The 19,048-nt window shown below is 43.7% G+C and overlaps 2 protein-coding genes across 2 annotated transcripts; one reads left to right on the top strand and one right to left on the bottom strand.

Annotated features, from left to right (window-relative positions):
• The first annotated feature begins 4,629 nt into the window (after positions 1-4,629).
• Positions 4,630-7,408, top strand: tnfsf14b (TNF superfamily member 14b). Its single transcript, XM_004066342.5, has 7 exons — positions 4,630-4,774; positions 4,989-5,244; positions 5,796-5,855; positions 5,939-5,969; positions 6,167-6,244; positions 6,667-6,901; positions 7,030-7,408. The coding sequence occupies exons 2-7, from the start codon at positions 5,026-5,028 to the stop codon at positions 7,202-7,204; spliced, it is 798 nt and encodes a 265-aa protein (XP_004066390.2). The 5' UTR covers positions 4,630-4,774; positions 4,989-5,025; the 3' UTR covers positions 7,205-7,408.
• An 8,867-nt stretch (positions 7,409-16,275) lies between these two features.
• Positions 16,276-18,560, bottom strand: LOC101161707 (uncharacterized). Its single transcript, XM_004066343.5, has 3 exons — positions 17,978-18,560; positions 17,860-17,893; positions 16,276-17,371 (listed from the first exon to the last, which is right to left on the bottom strand). Exons 1-3 carry the CDS (start codon positions 18,212-18,214, stop codon positions 16,992-16,994), a joined length of 651 nt encoding a protein of 216 aa, XP_004066391.1. The 5' UTR covers positions 18,215-18,560; the 3' UTR covers positions 16,276-16,991.
• Positions 18,561-19,048: the final 488 nt, after the last annotated feature.

Genomic DNA, 19,048 nt, shown 5'->3' with positions numbered 1-19,048 from the left:
ACATTAAACTGTACATCAATTGTTCAAAGTAAACGCCAGGGGGGGATACTTACACAAAAATAAACTTATATTAAACGATAAAGCAGAGCAAAATGAAAAGTTTTAATAGCCTTTTTGTTTGTAATGGGGGAAATGGAGTGTAAGCCAAATCTAATTTGGGCTGATGAATCAAAAAAATTGGGACCTTTATTGGTAAATTTAGTTTTGTAAATATATTATTTGGTAGTAGAAACAGGAGATTTTTTAAATACAATTGAAATGAAAGTGTATTATCATAATTAATGAAACCAAATGAGATGTTTTTCCATGTTAAAGTAAAATGTGTATAAATTTTAGTTTTTATCAGATTTGTTAATTGGTCCCAAATTTTTTCCAGTGCAAAAGATCTGCATGAACGTCTCCTCAAATTGGAAAGAACAATTTTAGGAATTTCCCTCTCCATCCATAAAGACTAAAAGAGTGCAGGACTTTTTTTTATTTTTAATAATCTTTATTGAAAACATATAGAATCATAACACAAAGATGTGTCAACTCTAAAATGCACAGATACAAAAACGAGAAATAAAATGTGCCAGGGGAACATTCAGAAATAAAACAACAACAAAAACACATGTAGGGGCGGCTGTGGTGCAGCGATAGGGCAGCCGACCCCTGATTAGTGGTTGCAGGTTTGATTTCCACCCTGCCCGTCCATGAGTCAAAGTGTCCTTGGGCAAGACACTGAACCCCACCTTGTCTCTGGTGAAAGGTTGCGGCGCCAGTGTTCGGCAGCGGAGCCGCCACCAGCGTCTGAATGTGTGTGTGACTGTAAAGCACTTTGGGCCTTTGATGAAGGTGGAAAGCGGCAAATAAGTAAATGCCATTTACCATTTACCATGTGACTCTGGAACCCCAGGTTTGAAACCCCTGGTCAGGGCTAATATAGTTGGTGAGAGCTATTTATAATTTTTATGACATCAATGTAGTATTATGTCATACCACTTGATATTTAGATGATCTACTTTGATGTCACTAAAGCTGCGTTCGCACCGAATGCGATTCGCGCTGCAAATCTGTGTCAGCCGCCTCTCCTTGACTGCGCGGCGAATTCTCTGCTCGCCGCCTGTCCAAAAACGTGTTCCTTAGCTTGACGCCGTGGCCGCGTGTGGGAGGAGCTTCCAGCTTACGCTTTTAGCCTGATCGCTACATGAAGAGGTTGCCTATGTTGATCTCATTTACAATTTATGGATGACACGGGTGACGTTGAGAGATCAGGTTTATTTAGTAAAACATCCGTACACATCGGTACATCGGCGTCTCCACGTTGGGTTCAAGGGATCATTTAGAGATTCTCCCGGCACTGGGAGCCTCACTCACACAGCTGTGTCTGTATGACAGCCACTACTGTTTCCAGTGTTTCTGTGTCTCTGTGACCCACTTTGAAGGCTCACTGTCCTGCATTAACCAGAGAGGGGGAAATAAAATTGAAAAAAATCTACAGGACCATTTTTATTATTTTTATTATTGTCTCTATGAAAATAAGCCCCCCCGCCCCAGTGGCTTTACAAAATAGATGGGCGTTCAGGACAAAAACCCTCGCATTAGATGTGTATTCTACCCAATACACTGATGGGCACTGATCAGTGCCCAAAGACGAGTTCCTGATTGGTAGATCCGATACGGCGACCTGGCCAAAACTCAGATATTTGAGCTCTGACCTTGCCGCCCTAATCGTGCTGCTGCCAGAACTTTGTGCCGTGCCCGCCGCTCAAATCACGCCGCAGGACCTCAGATCGCATATCTTAAATTGAAAGTTGCTGCCTCTCCCGCAAGAATTGCATTCAGTGTGAACGCAGCTCAAGAGGGAGGTACACTTGAAATCCATTGATAGATTGAGAACTGAGAAGCCTTCTTAAAGAGATCGTTTGAAATAGTTCTTCAAACAATCATCATTTTTCACACATTTCCTTACATCCCCCCTTAAATCCAGACAGCAGTTACTGTTTGCTTTTTCTACTGATTGATTACTGTGTCTTTAAGACAAGTCCTTGAAGGCATCACACTGTCATTGTGACCAAGATGGGAAGCATGACAGTTTGAATCTGGGGAAAAACAAACACTGCTGCCATTGACGGTAAAAATGTATCTGTCATCACAAAAAAAAGGGAACTAGTGCATCTCCAAAGTGAAAAGTTCAAGTGAAACAAAAGTTACCCGTTCACGTAAAGTCCACAGCCGTGTGAATTCCCTTCACAGCTCGTGTGAATTTGTGCGACAGTCAAGCTGGAGAACTTAAACAGATAATGAACCGCTGAGAAATGAAAAACAATGTCATTATTTCAGTTTTAAAAATAACAAGGAACTTGTTCAGTTACAAGGCTTGACAGTCATGTTGTCCTCGTCTGAAGCGTCTAACCCCGCAGTGATTCTAAGAAGAAGTTAATGCCTCAAGCAGCGTTGTGTGGCCCACAGGCGCTACCCGCCCCGCCTTTGTGGCCCCCTTTCCACTTGCCATCACTGGCTGGTAAGTTTCTTCTCACTGATGAAATGATCAAAAACAATAAATTATGTAGAACCTAGTGGTGTGTTTGAGTTTGATAGTTTTTGTATATAGTAGAGTTTGTGCGACAATGTCTGAATGATGTCGCATGCGGCCTCCCATAGGGAACTGTAAGACACACCTGTGCTCCCCTTAGGATGCACCTGCGCCTCTCTACGACCCCCCCCACGGACACGGAAACCCAAAAACCCACAGCACCTGTACAGGTCAAACCCCCGTACAGGTGCAGGTGAATAAGGCTTCAGGAGGAAATGTGGGGCGATGGGGGAAATATGTTTGTGAGCTTAGGCTCACAAGGGCTGTTCTTCTCACTGGGCTGGGCCCTACACTCTCCCTGCCTCTGTGCCCCCCTGATCTCTGGCGTTGGGGGCCCCTGTGGCGGTCCTGCTTGCCCTGGTCTGGGTGGCGGATGTGATTTCAAATTCATTAGAAATGAATAATTGCGCTTTTTCTGCCCGGTCGGATAACCATGACCCCAAGATGAAAATGTTTAGGAACAGAACTGTGAAGACAAAAAGCCTGAAGCAAGATTTGTGGGATTTGAACCACTTTGACTTTTCACGTTAAGCCCCCTCCTTCTGTAGGAGGTGGACAAGTGCTAGTAACCAGTAAAAAAACTAGAAGAAGAAAAAGAATTCCCGTCCCTGCTGTTCCCTGCGTGTCCGGTGTGAACACCACCGGAGCCGCGTAAAGCACGTTCTTGAACGCACCACACGCAGCTGGTGTGAACGCAGCATCAATGTTAAGTCAATGCACAGACGTTATCAGAGTTCCTGACATGGGCGTGGCGCGTCGCTCCGGCAGCTGCTCGATTTGAGCGTCGTGGCGCGATTCGGGTTTCACAGTAATAATAATAATCCATTTTATTTAAAGGCAGCTTTCAAGGAGCCCAAGGACAAAACAAAGGCGAAGAATGTTCATTAAAAGCAGAATAAATAGACAAATGACAGAAAATCAAGAGTGAATCAGAAAGAGAAGACAGAATTAAACAGAAGAGTTTTGAGTTTTGAATTGAATGTTTGTAAAGAGTCCATGTTATGGAGGTCAGGAGGGAGGGAACTCCAGAGTTTGGGAGCCGAGCAGCTGAATAGTGTTCCCAGATTGAAAAATCTGAACTTTGGCGAGGGTGATGCATTGTGTCAACCAATCAGGGACTCGGCTTTGGGCCTGTGACATGTTCAATGATGCGACCAGCGGGGTGGAGTCCAAAACCAACGTGGAAGGGAATCTGGTCGTTATGATTTATGGAATCGGAAATAAAAACATCACGTGTGTAATTACACTGTACTGTATGTGTACTAGGTAGAAGGTGTTTTGTGTGTGGGCAGTGAGTCCGTCAGGGTGAGTTGTGTGACTGCACCATGTGGAGTCTGTCAAGTCAAACTGCCCCCCTCCCACAGCAAAGACAAGTGCTGAGTGAGTTTTCAGTCAAACTCTGACTACTTCTGCTAAATGAACATTTACTCTGGAGGATTCACACTAGAGAGAAATCATGAATAGCAGTAAATGATGATGCAAAATAAGGAGAATTAGATTTCTAAAAACCAAGATCCTCTCAGAGAGGACACTGACAGTCATTCTGGTGAAAAACCAGAAAGAAACCAGACATGATGTCGCCTACAGCGTGTCCTTGGTCATCGTGATCAGCAGCCTTTTCTTACTCAATCTAGAAAGTTGTGGAAACGGTTTGAAATGACGGAGAAAAAGGTAAGAAATGAACCTGAGTGTTCCTGAGGGTGCGAGGCTGTGGTGGTGGCCGTGCTGCAAACCTTTCAAAGAAAACTTCCACAAAATCTGCACATAAATCCATCCAGACAGGAGACGGCCGTACATCTTAGAGACATGCAGCCACACAGACGAGATTTAAAAACGCAAAAAAATCCAGTCTAGAAACTGTGGCAAACGAGGGGGAAGTGTCAGCTGTTGAACGATAAGTCTCTATTCAGCGGGGAGTGTCCCTCTGACACTGATGCACACCACTTACTCTCTCTTTGCGTCTGCCTTCCCTGTCGTATCTTCATTTCCTCTTTACAGTAGCTCGCTTGTAAAGCAATATTAGTGACACTTGACGGCAGGCGAGTGAACTTCAAGGACAGCTTTTTCCGGTTAAAAGTGGAAACAGGTGGCGAGATCAGATCATTTCCATGGTTGGGCGGTTGAAGGCTGTGAGAAAAACCAGGAGCTCCAGTGAAAATGACCCTCTGCTTCTGGATGGTGGGCTGAAGAACGTTTAAGGTAACTCTCTCTAAAGGACTTCTAGGAAGGGTTCAACCCCACAGCTTTCACTTCTGCTGTTTTCCTGCATGATTGAAATAGTTGGTTTGGTAAAAAACGACCTTCCAGAAACTGGTTTTGTCAAAGAAGCGTTTCTCAAAGTCAGTTTTATCCTCTGTTCTGCCTTCCTCCATCTGCTCATCTCTCCTCGTTTGTGCATTTGGTTTTCCTTCAGCATCTCCACTTAAGACCCTTAGATCTGTGACATTTAAATGAGAATGGGACCCGGAGGCCTGCCAGAGACGGGTGTGAGCACCTACCCCCCGGTTTTTGTGGTTGACAGCCAGGCCAGCGACCTCCACCTACCCGTTCAAAGGAAAACCAAGTGGGCCCGGGATGGTCAGAGGTTTCTGCTGCTGCTGGTGGGGCTGACGGTGATCGGACTCCTTGTTGAAGGATTTTTAATCATCAATCTCTATCAGAGGACTCAGGTGAGGCTCGCTGCGCCTGTCTCCTCGCTGAAAGAGAGGCAGAAGATGGAAATTCCTTTTCCTTTGGAAGTTCCGTGTTTCGCTTGTCGTCATGAGTAGACAGTAGCGGTTTCTGAGACGTCATTTTCTCCCTGGGCAGCAGGTCATCTGCCTTTCTTCCCTTTTCCCTCCTCTGTGAGCTACACTTCCAACCCTTTAACTGTCACATCTCTCTTAATGCTGTTTGCTGCTCTCCTGCCTCTCCTGTAACGTATTCAGAGCACAGTGACAGAATGTCTGCTTCAATTTCACGGAAAAAGACCTGTGTTGAACCAAACGGGGGATTCTTATTTATTTTTTGGTCATTCAGCATTGCATTGTGTGAACAGATACAGAGGACCTGCATGCATTTTTTTAAACAAAAATACTTGTAATGTGCCCCCTCCACACACACAGACACATCGTATTCTGAAGCAAACACAAACATGCAGCCATTTCTGTCGGAGCATAGACACATTAAGTTGCTCAGATGCATGAAGGCTCTTTCTGATCACGTTGTTCTGGGCCTGCAGGGGTTTTCCTCCTGTAATCGTCTCTGCAACGTGTCCAGTCCTTCACTTTCCAGCCAGCAGGTAGAGCAGTTGAACAATTTGGACCCTTTTTAAAAAAAAACAACCAATCTCTCAAACTGTTGTCGTTTCGTTTTTTTCTGCAGAATACTCTAATGAGCCAAGTAGGATCAATTGGTAGGTACCAAGTGCTTTATACGATTTATTATAACGATAAATTCCCAAAGCTGTAATTCATATTTACTTTCTCATTGACCTGTTTTTGTGTTTTTTTAGCCTTAAAAACCGTTTAATCCTCTTCATGACTTGAGGTGTTGAGTTTTGTTTGGGATTTTCGTTTTCAGATTCCAGCTTGTCTTTTATTCTCCCTTTAGGTCGTGTGGTGGGGGAAAACGACATAGAACGGTGGGTCAAAGAGGGCGAGGCCAGCAAACCCTTTGCTCACCTTTTGGGTAAGAACCAGGGAAGCCCCACTTCTCAGTTCTAGGCCGTATGTGACACCATTGAACCGATTTAGGGGGAAAGTGTGTCACTCTTCCATCAGGTCCATGTTTTAAGTGTGGATTGTGCAGTATTTGATTTATTGTTTGACTCCATGATTCTGAGCTTCGTATAAGACAACGGACGGGTTTTTCTTAAGGTTTTTTTCTGAATTTTTGGTTTTTTTTTCGTAAATACACCAATCATAAATCGAACCGAAACCAAACTGTGACCTAAAAACCAGCATTTGAACCGAATCGTGAAGATAGTGTTTCATTGCACTCCAATTAAGAACCATAAAAACAAGTCAGACCTATGCAAGACTTGAAAAGGTCGAGTCTTGTTCAGATTTTTTTACTTTCCAATTTCAGCTCGTCTTTTATTCTCCCTTTAGGTGCCAGTAATTATTCGGGACAGGACGACATAGTGCAGTGGGTGAATGAGGGCGAGGCCAGCGTCCACAACATGCTGTACCAGAACGGTCGACTGAGAATTCAGAAAGCTGGTCATTACTACTTCTACTCCAAAGTGCAGCTGATCGCATTGAATGAGTGTAAACTAATTCAACACAAAGTGATGAAAAGCACCACAGCCTATGGCTTACCTATAGAGCTCATGCAATCCAAAAGGTGAGTCAGTGTACCCTTCTTCTTCTTTTTCTTCCCTTTCCTGTCTTAGAGTTGCACACATGTTTGGTAACACTTTACTTCTTGAAATCTGAACCTTCCTTGTGACATCTCTGCTTTGTGTCCTTTAGTAATCGTTGCCGGGGCTCAAAGCACTCGAACGGAGAGGAACTGTGGAGCAGCTTCTTGGCTGGGATTTTCCAACTAAAGAATGGGGACGAAATTTTTGTTAAAGTGGAGAATATTCAGGACATGCGACCAGGACCGACAGAAAACTTCATGGGGGCTTTTATGGTTTCTCCATAGGAATTATGAACATGTATCTGTGGCACTTTATCCACACACATATACATCTATATACTTGTACACCAAAGAGCTTCTTAATGGATATATTTATGACAAAAGTAACCACTGTGACAGAGATGTATCTGATATTCAGCTTTATATATTTAATGCTACATTTCACAAGATGTTTTGTTATTTTAATAAAGTTTTTTTCAGTAAAATAAATTGAGAGATGATGACATCACTCCCAAAGGCAAATGGATGCAGAAAAAACACACGTTGACACATAAACAAGAGGTTTAAAAAAAAAGTCGGTAAAATTATCTCTAGAGTGATTAAAAAGGCCATATCAGGAAACCAAACCGCAGAATAAGAAACATGGTCATGCTGGGTTCATGACCATGTGGGGTTAAGGGTCAAACCCTGAACGCGACATGGTCATGTCAGGTTCAGGGCTTGCCCTTTCTGCAAACAGCAACCACATCTTTCTGCAAACAGCAACCACATCTTTCTGCAGGTCCATGCTGAACCTTTGGGCATCTGCCTCGATGGTTATCGCAAAGCAAGAACGCAGTCGAGAACAGAGTTACTGACACACTCCTAATTACAAGTTAAATTAAGAAGAGCTTGTGTTCAGACGGAGGGCCGAAGCAAAGCAAGCACCACAGGCGTGTGTCAGCATCTAACGGTGTTGGAAGGAATCGTTGGTCACTTCTATAGTGAATGAAGGCTATAAATGTGTGTTTGGCTGTTAGCTGTCATGAGACAAAAGCTTGGAGCTAAAATTAGACAACTAACTCAATCCTCTCCGTGAAAATCTAGAGCAGAAAACGAAGGTACAGACCTTTTTCCTGTCAGACAAATTGTGTTTGGAGCTTAAGCTTCTGAAACACAGCAAAAAAAACAAGTGCAAACCCACAAAATGCAACTGCAGGTCTACAAATGTGCAGGATATTCAACCTACACAAACACCTCTGAGGCAGCGAGTGTGTACGAAAAGCAGGATGTGGTTAGGTAAGGATGGAGTGAAAAGAGCGGGTTGGAGCTGTTGACTCAGCTTTTCTTACATTTCACACAAGATACCAGTTTCGTGTGGAAAAAAAATCAGAAGGTATGGATTGTTGAGCGTGCACGGATTTTACTACTGAATTACGAAGCACAAACATCAAAAAGAATCAAAAAAGAAGAAATACGAACAGCACAAAACAGTGCAGAAAATTAGAAAAACGTTTTTAAAAACCCCACAGAAGCCGAAGTGAATGAAAGGATTGACCTCAAATGCAGTTAGACATTTGGGTCATTTCCTTTTGTAAGATGCAGATAAACATCAGTACATCAGAAAAAAAAAACAAGAGCGTCTTGCAGACAACCAGTGAGGACGTTTTAGGACCCAAAAGCAAGGCGTGTTGTTGCAGACGTGTGAAACGTTCTATGTGCGCGCTACAAGACTTATCCTGTCCAAATGTCCTTTTCATTGGAATTACCATTGGACTCCACGCTGATGCTTAATGCAATACAAGAAGCAACATCGCACACAAGCTCTCTTTTCTGTCAGCCACACGGGTTGTTTTTGTCACGTAGAGCTGTGGTTGACTTCTGACCGCTGACATGCTTTTCCTGACTCTTTGAAAACATTTCACCTGACATCTCTGTCTTGTGCCTTTTAGTGATCGTTGCTTTGCCAGCAGAGGTTTTCATACCTGAGCAGAACCAAAAAACACTCTGATTTGGTCATGTTTTTGGAAATGACAGATGCACTTTTTTTGGACAGTGTTGCCATTTTGATGTAAAAACATCCCATTCTCTGCCATCACAAAACAACCCCGCCTTCCAGACCTGACCTACAGTTCCCTTCATGTTTACTCTCAGTGGACGGGTACGGTGCAGTTAAACGGATTGATGGGGATCTTTTATTTAAATTAGGTTTCTGCTTAGGATGGGAAAGTGCTTAAGTCTCTGGCTGTGTCCAAATTCCCGCCCTAACCCCTAACTACTAAAACACTAAATAGTGGGACTATGTAGAGCCCTTGATTGTAAAGCAATTCAGACTCCACGCTCACTACGGAGACGACGTCAACGATTTCACAAAGTTAAAATCTAATTGATATGAGCATTTTGAGACAATTCATTGTCTTCTGAAGATAAAAACGTTAATATTTTATTAAAAAATCAGACGCAATGCATTGTGGTCTATATTCTCCGATCTAGTGAGCATCGATGCACACTGGTTTTCACAGAGACTTCTGGGAAATTTCTAGGGCACTGGATTTTGGAATTGTAGATTCAGACAGCTCTAGCAAATGGCTAACCCCTATATAGAGCACTATATAGGGATTAGGGTGGGAGCTCGGACACAGCATCTGTTTGAGATTGTCCATGATGCATTGCAGAGCCGGCTCTGCTGCTTTTCCAAATGAAGGCCTGTTTCTTTTGACAGCTTTGACAGAAAGGGGTCACAAAGCCGTGCTTTTACCTCTTTCTGGTGGAGGGATTCACTTTGACCACTTGAACATGTTTTCGCTTTTTTTTGGCACAGATTCTAAAGAAATTCTCAAAAAAAACTCGGAATTCACGGATTCAGTGGGTTGGAGAAACATGATCGATAACTGAAATGACAGAAGAGTTGCCTTTCCGCCTTATCAAGAAGACCTGCACACATGCATGCAAAACAACAAGACATCTGTTCATAGATCAGAAAATCGGCTTTGGAATGATTTGATCTACATTATTTTATCACGTTATACTTAAACACAACAGCTACAAACAGCTGCAGGTTTTTATGCAGAACAAAGCAAATCCATTTGTTCCATGGGGGAGGAAGAGCTCTGCAGAAATGGAGGTTATTTTCCACAAAACCATGTTCTCATACCTGTTAGCTATGAGGTTGATCAGCTGGGTGTACTTGATAGAAACAGGGCGAGTTTTGATCCTAGAGAATGTAATGAGACAATGCTGTGGGATTACTGTTACTTTTAGTACACTTTAAGTATTCGAAAGTAGAAAAAAAAATGGGGGAAAGCATGATTTTTTTTACCTCTCTGCTTTTGTTGCCCCACTGAAAAAAAAGTGGTGCGATTTATGAGTTCAATCATCTGATAGGGGGAACATTCTTTCCAAGACCCTTTGAAAAATCCATGTGGGAACCATCCCCTTGGCGGTGGATGGCTTGTGGTTATCATCCATAAGAAATCCTTTACATCCTGGACAACTGCCTGTAAATAGAGTCCTCACACACACCAGGGAAATGGGAATGGTATGACCGAGGAGCTGGCAGCCACTGGACCAGTCCTGGGTACGTAGGAAACAGTTGTGGGGCAGGCCAGAGGCTGTAACCTCACGGGAGGCCCAGCTGGTCAAAGATCAATCGTCCTTAGCGGGTGCCTCTCACGTTGCTGTCGCTGGCATCTGTCCTCCGCAGGTCCCTCAGAGGAGGAAGTGGTAGATGTTGAGCTGATAGGTTGGTCACCGACCACTGAGTCTGTTGTCTCGTTTTCTTGTCAGCCGGGGAATCAGAACATTCCAGGATGTCTCCACCAGGAGGCTCTGGTGGTGGTGGAGCAGGGTTTGGTGATTTCTGTCTTAGCCGTAGGGTCTAATGGTTGAGAAGAACCTGAGGTGGCTCATGATAAATACTCATTACCACTCTCCCCATCGTCAGACGCTTGAACAGGTTTGTCTTTCATAAGCAGGTTTACATTTTCACTTCTCTGCTTTCACCTCGTAGACAGGGAGCTTTACCTGATCCTCTTTCAGGTCTACGGTTTTTAATCAGAACTCGTTCACTAGGCTAGAATGTCCTACTTTTGTTTGATACAAATCTTTTGCTCTTTTCTGCAGACTTTCTTGTATTGTCATTGGCAATAGTTGTGCTTCCTCCATGCCTTTTTCCATTTGTCAGCAGAGTCTCTGTAGTCACTAAAACGTGATTCTGAATACAGTCCAAACAGCATCTCTATTGGGAGTAGACAGTAGACAGTTGCTTTTAGAATCTACGAGCTTTTTCAAATGGCATTTTTTTTGTCTGCTTGTGGTTCACAATGATTTGAATAAAGAAATACTCAGAAGTCAAGTTTTATCCTTGTTTTTCTTTACACTTGTCCTCCATCATCAAAAAAAGGCCTCAAGAACATGATAAAAACACCATGAACACCATTTTCATTAAAGTGGATTTTTAAGCATCTGTAGTAACGTCCTGCTCATCATCAGTTGGCTTGTCCGTGCTCCTGTACCTGACCAAGTACCTCGTCTCGGGCTCGTCTCTACTACTGCTCCTAAACTTGTTTGTGGATCCTGCCTCTGGCTCGTCTCGTGCCCCCAGCCGTCCCCCAACTCCATCTGGATGAAGCTCATCTGCTGCGCTATTTTAACATGTAGTTGTAGAGATAGATCAGCTAATTCTTCTCTTAAAGTTCTGGTACATCACCTGTCCGTCCTGGGGGAGGATCCCTCCTTCATGTGGACACCCCTGAGGTTTTTACAGAATCTATATATTTTTAGGAGTTTTTCCTTACAGAGGAGGGTCTAAGGGTAGGGATGCCCACTTTAGTTTAGTCTGTTTAGCTAGTTCAGTTTAGAATTTTCTATTGAATTCTTTGTATTCATGATCCTTGTTGTCATGGTATTGGAGACTTTGAGACAGACCCAGATGCTGGAACTCGGAAGGAACACAGGAGAGTTTTAAGGTAAGTGATTGGATTTATTTTGTTCTTGTAGGTGATCTTCCAGAGGTGATGTCTTCGGCTCGAGACTGCAGGTGAGTGACAGGAAGACGAGGTGTTGCTAGAGGGCTTCTGTGGAGGCTGAGAGGGCATGAACGGCTGGCGAGGAGAGCGTGGATAGAACAGGCGGTTCCGGAGGAAATCCCAGGTAGCACTCGTGGTGATAGAGTCCTGGAAGCAAGGCATAAGGCAAAGTTACTAAACAAGAATTATATCTTGGCATAAACATGAGATACCAGACAAGCACCATGGAGGAGCAACGAACTGGCGACGAATACTGGCTGTGGATCTCCTTAAGAAGGCAGCAGGGCTGATGAGGTGAGTGGCAACAGCTAGGAATCCTCTGGAGCGGAGGGGTTGGGCTGACAGACGCACTATGACAGTACCCCCCCCCCCCCCACACACACACACAACGACCGCCACCAGGCGGTCCAGAACGCTGATCCGGGTGGGCACGATAGAAATCAGCGATGAGGGAATGGTCCAGAATCAGGGAACAGGAGATCCACGAACGTTCCTCTGGACCATAGCCCTCCCAATCCACCAAGAACTGGTAGCCGCCACCGCAGCGCCGGACGTCCAAAATCCGACTGACCATGAAAGCCGGAGCGCAGTCGATGACTCGGGCGGATGGCGGGGAAGTGGACGGCGGGCACAGAGGGCTCTCGTGGACAGGCTTGATCTGGGAAATGTGAAACGTTGGATGGACCTTGAGAGCCGAGGGAAGCTTGAGGCGGACACAGGTGGGGTTGATTATCCGGTCAATGGCGTAGGGTCCGATAAATCGGGGAGCAAGTTTGTGGGAGGTAGCCTGAATGGGGATGTTCCTCGACGAGAGAAAGGACCCTTTGACCAGGATGGTAGGTGGATCCCACCACCCTATGATGACTGGCGATCCGGCAGTTGCTCTCCTTGGTGCAAAGGAGAGCCGCCCTGGTCTGGTGCCAAATCTGCTGGCACCGCTGGAGATGGAGCTGGACCGAATGACTGATGGTTTGGGGATGTGTGAGCCATCAAAGCACATGAAACTTGGTCAATGACACCACAAAGAGTGACGGTGGTCACTCTTTGTGGCCACCGTCACCGTCTTTAATACCTGAGCTAAAGCTCAGGTATTAAAGGGTCCTGCGTGTTCCAGGAGGGACGACGCAATTCCCCGTGGTGGTGGGTAGAGTGATGACCAATCGATCTCAGGACATTAGACAGCAGACTAGCAGTGTCATCAGTAGATCATGAGACACGTTGAACTTGTTAGTAAACTTTTACCAAAAACCGTTTGACTGTTTTTGACGTTTGTCATTAAATCACAGTCATGAATTAAGTCAACTCGTGGGTTCAATCATCTTCTTGGGGCGTACCATTCTTCTTGGGGCGTACCACTCTGTTTGTACCTATCATACTTTCAGAGAAGGTGTGTCATGCTTTGTGACTGACAGCCGCTGGCAGAAAGTCACAGTATGGTAGGAGTAGATAAGGTAACTGAAATACATGTTGGAAACTGTGCAATGAAGCCATGACCCTATTTTGAACAGACTCTGCTGGTGAGTTGACTTTCATTTGTATTTGTTGGAATGAAACGGTTCATAAGACGTTCTTCACGAGCCTTAATTCTCAGTGGTGGTTCTCGAGTGTAGATTAATGCTGTGGTGAGTGGACTTGTCTTTTCTAAGAGAGTTTCCTGCTGATTCTTTAGCTGCAGCAGCACTGTTGTTATTCTGTTCTTGCAAAGGAAGCTTCACTTCTACACGATGGGAGAGGCTGCTCCACGTTGATTCTGACACAAAACTGTTTGATTTGAATGGATTTTAGCTGAATCTTTCAAAAGTACATGCTTTTTCATTTTATTTTTTACTGGATTCCAGTTAAGTGCATAGCTGCTTGCTTGGACTTACATTGGTCTAAAACACAAATAAAATATGATAAAGCTGCAGTTTTTCATGCAAAGAATATCACAAAACAAGCTCTTTGTTTGCCTCTTTTCTTTTTCTTTTTCATTTCACTGGACTGTGTTGTGCAGAGGTTTCACTACTGACCTTTATCAGCCGACCTTTGAAACCATTGAATTGCATCACAAACATCTATATCCACAAATGCAATCAAAACAACCTAATAATAATATTGTGGCTCAATTCAGCTTTTCCACTAGACACCACAAAATAGCAAAACTGTAAACTTTTTTATTAGTTTTTGTCAACTTACTGTTGACACGATATTGACTCAATTACAAAACCGTGTAAGGCATAATCTGCATTTCCTCACATCAACGTTTGCTCTTCAACAGGAAAACATTTGAACATGTTTTCTCAGCTTCTGTGAGGAGCTTTTTTTTTGGGGGGGGGGGGGGGGGTTCTCTGTTAAAATCCACAGCAGACAACCTGAACACACACAAATCAGAGAGTAACCAACACATGCACAAGAAGAACACGCAAGACGCCAGCGGCCGGGATTCAAACTAGGGCCTTCTCCTTATGAGGCAACAGTGCTAACCACTACCCCACTGCGCCGCCATCAGCTGCTGCGTGTGGTTCAGACTGCGGGGCAGCCTCAAGATACAAACTGTAGAATCAGTTTATTGTGTTTTCAACAAAGTCTGTGACAAAAAAAAAAGAAGGACCAACTGCTTTCCTGTCAAACAGATAAAACAGAAGCACACAAATTAAACACAAGAACATCAAGGAGCTGCAGCGGCAATCTGACATGAAAAAAACAAGGTGCCACTGTGGCTGGGCTTCAAAAGATTCACCCAAAAGGAAGTACCGTAGTACACTTTCAAAACGTGTCCTGAAGGCAAAATACTAGACTGACACTGAGACGCTGTGCGCGCCTGTGTGGGCTGAAAGGCTTGCAGCAGCCTGACGGCGGTGAAGTTCCTTCTGACTTACGCATTTACTAAACACTTTTGAAGTCGCTCTATTGTGCCGCTGACATCACACTTTCTAATATTAGAAAAGTCGTTTACTGAAGACTTTCACATGGAGGCATTGCTGAGTCAAAAACGGGGCGCAAATCCAGGCCCTGAGGGCCCGACATGTTTTCCAACCACTGAAGCTCCTCATTGGCTGAACACACCTGATCCAGGTAACCAGCAGATGACAAGGCAGGATTTCTGGAAAAGCGGCAGGAGGCCGGCCCTCCAGGCCTGGATTTGGGCCCCCGGATGGAAGAGCACAGGGACCCGACGTGTTCTCTGATCGTGTTCTTAGTTGGAGGTTGCTTAGTCATTCAGTCATGTTGCACCTTATTTTTTTTAAGAAACCTTTGTGGGTTTTTTGTGTGTTTTGGGGAACCACCTTAACTTGCAGAATGAGACATTTAATCTCAACTCTAATCAGATGCAGATATGGGAAAACAGAAAAGAACATAAAGGAATTTAGGAAAAAATATAGAAATATGATTATAGATCAATACATTCATATGTACAAAGTATAAATAATCGCCGATATGATTGTAAATATTGTACCCTGTAAACAAACGAGTGTTTTCACAAATGTGTGCCGAGTGTGTGTATTTCTATGTGTATTTGTTATTTGAAAGTACACTTACAAGTGAGGAAACAGGGCGATGTTAGGTAGGGTTGGGTGTTAACCCTAATTTATGAGGGTTTTTTCTTTTTCTCACTCCTTTTCGGATATTTCTAGTTTCTTTAAAATATCCGAAGTCAAATATGATCCTGTCATCAGATAAAAAGGCTCCAATAAAAATAAATATGACTGATATCAAGCTCTCCTAGACTAGAATTTTTCCGTTAAGTTGACAGACGAACTTAAAACGTCACCAATATTTCCGGAACTTTTAGTGTCATGGGAATCCAGACGCGCCTCTGCAAAGCAAAAAATGTTTCGGTATGAAAATATGCAATGCACTAAAAAAAAGCAAGTGTAGTTTTTTGGTCAAATCGGAAATATAAAAAAAAAAAGAAACAAATCTTCGTAATCATTTTTGTACGGAGCCCCTAATGGGCCAATAAAAAAAAACAATTGAAGTAAAAAAAAAAAACTAACCAACTGAGTTTATTTTTTATTTTTACTTCAATTGTTTGTTTTTCTTGGCCAATCAGGGACTCTGCAGTTATGTGCATAAATGTTACATGCAATCCAATCTGTTTTTACAAACATGACAGTGGGAAATGTACATTTTTGTTAACATGTGGAATTTATTAATGCAGGAGATGCATATTTGTTTGCAGGCTCACAGCTTATTTTTTCTAAAACCACATGACAAATAAACAGGATGTGAAAAACGTCCAGTTCCCGCTCTGCACCATATATGACAGGGAACTTTCCCCTTCTCTCTAAACAAATCATTTATTCCACCTTAATACCTCATCGAACAGCAGGCCTCATGTCTTTAAAACACCAAATAAAAAAGCAGCTGTTTTCTTTTGACCACAATTGAGTTTAATATAAATTACACTTCCAATACATTCAGCTCTGAGAAGACTGTCCACAGGACGTACATTTTATTCCGTACGTACATGGTCTACACCATGACGTACATTATTATTAAAATAGTTTTTTAGCTTTAAATCCAAATCCAATATGCAGACATTTCTTTCTGTTTGCCCTCAGCACTCGCTTGAACCTCCTTTTACTGCAAAGACAGTCAAAAGAAAGCGATGATGGGCTTGCTGAGGGTTTCCTGCCCACAGAAAACTCGATGTTGCAGCTTTTGGTGTCATGGAAATAGATTTATAATCTATCACCGTGTATTGCACATTGACAGAAATGTAGTGACATCTACGTTGAAAACCCATTTTCACAGAAAACAGTTAAACATAAACATGCATAAATAACTACAGCTCATTCAATAAATAGACTAAAAATACGATTTTTTAAAAGAATTTACAATTAAAAAAAGGTTATTTTTCTATTTTTCTCCAGTTTGCTTTACGATGACTGAATTTGAACTGGAAATCCACCTTAAAAACCTGCCGTGGTTGTTTTCTACTTGGAAGAAACCTCTGCACGCACTTGCTTTGGTTCCAAGCAGCCCTTGCGGGCGGCTACTTTATCGTCATGGTCACCTGTGTTCAAGTCTGCAGGTGAGCTACCACGAACAGGTCACAGGTACGCCCCCCTCTCCAGCCTGTATCAGCCAATAAGGAACATTCCAAGTCCCGAGCCTTTCTTCTCTAGCTTCCAGTGAGATACGTCTATACTCGACACTCTCATCTGAGTAAGCAGCGCTTTTCCATCCAGCTGCGTCACCGTCCAGCACTTATGGCTCACAGACCTCTGGTCCTTCCTCAGATCCACTTTGCAGAGGAGCTTGTCGTCCACGTTCAGGCTGAGATGAAGGTTGTGGCATTTGCCCGTGCAGGTGAGGTTGACTTCCAGGTAAAGGAAGTAGGCCCCGGCCTGGAGCGGCCTCAGGGAATGATCGTCTTTGTTGAAGTCAAATTTGCTTCCGACGGATGTGCCTTTCCCATAGTTGAACTGATGCCACGTCATAGTCTTGTTTTCCAAGACGGCTGAGGAAAGACACAAATACAGAAACCATAAGTTGCTGCAAAGTCTGCATTCGAAAAGGATTTTTGACACTTCAAGGCAAAAATTTCCATATCGAATCGGCACTTCCGTCTCAGAGCTTTAGTCTCTCTCTCTCCATATACATACATTACTATCTATATACATTACATACTATTTACACACACACACACACACACACACACACATATATATATATATATATATATATATATATATATATATATATATATATATATATATATTCAAGTGTACTTCAAGTGTACTTCAAGTACACTTGAAGTACACTTGAAAAAAAAGAAAAATTTATTTAGCAGTTTTTGCACAGATAATACTATTTTCTGAGGATTTTTTTTTCAGACTTATTACAGCTGGAAACAGCTTCCACCTCCCTGTTTTTCATGAAAAAGTCCAATAGTTATACACTTATAGACTACTTTTTGCAAAGACATCCCACATAAAAGGTACTTACAGTGCAGAGGTTCCACGTATGCAAAGTTGTCCATCTGTTGATAAAACACATAAATGTCTGTTAGAAATGTGAAAGGAAACCTTTCTTCTCCTATAAGATGATTGATGGGTCAGCTGACCTTAAAGGCTGCTGCCGGCGCGTCTGGGGTCTGCTTGGAGAGGCTACTGTCAGCGCTGACCCGGGCGGTTCTGGAGCCAAACTCCGACACCACCACGTACTCCCCGACGGCCAGAGCCGTCACCGCCAGAAACAAGATGAGGACGGACACGAGCAGGAACACGTCCATCCATCTGGCCCTGGCGCGGTCTCGGGTCTGGAGCGACTCCTCGTCCACCTCTTTATCCTGGCGTCCCATGAATAAAATATGATTGCGTGCGTCCCAGCTCCAAGAAACGATCCCTCTGCGCGCGGTGTGAGCGGCTGCAGCGGCAGGTCCACGCGTGGCGCGACTGCGCAGTCCAGGAGCTTCAAGAAGAGTGTCGCGGCTCCACGATCTATAGGAGTTTTTATCCTCCCCAAGCGCGCGTGCGCTCTCTCACGGGGAGGCAATACACGGAAGTCATGGGTTTCCCTTTCGCCTACGCACGCACGCACGCACGCATGAACACACACACACAGACAAACGAGGAGGAGTTTCTATCTCAACCAGCTTTAATATAGGTGAGAAAATAGGAGCTGTAAACTTTCCGCGGCTCTCCCTGCAGGTGCGCTTCAGAGGGAGCGCGCGCGCGCTGGAAAGAAAGTAAAGTGAGAAGCTTTGATTCCGTCACGGACCGACTTTCCCAACGCACGCACTTCACGGACACTGCGGGATCATTCTGTTTAAAAACACTACTACTACTAATAATAGTAATAATAATAATAATAATAATAATCCATTTATTTAAAGCGCCTTTCATGAAACCCAAGGACACTTTACAAAACGAAGTTTAAAATAAAAATTAAAAGCACAACACAAATAAAAAGACAAGAATCAAATCAGGATGGGGAAGGCAGAAAGAAACAGATGAGTTTTGAGTTTAACCGCAGAAAAGAGGATGAAACGTACAGAGGGTGAAAAGCCCAAAGGATCCTGGGAAGAGAATTGAGATGGGGAGGAGAATCACATAGGTGCGGCCTCGGATCGGAAATTCCGGCCCCACGTGAAAATGACAGACATGTGGGAAAGGGAGGGGGGGGGGGGCGGGGG

Source organism: Oryzias latipes, chromosome 1 (assembly GCF_053564925.1).
Source record: "Oryzias latipes strain Hd-rR chromosome 1, Olatipes_Hd-rR_3.1".
NCBI classification, from domain to species: domain Eukaryota; kingdom Metazoa; phylum Chordata; class Actinopteri; order Beloniformes; family Adrianichthyidae; genus Oryzias; species Oryzias latipes.
This window is presented reverse-complemented; position numbering and strand designations above follow the sequence as displayed.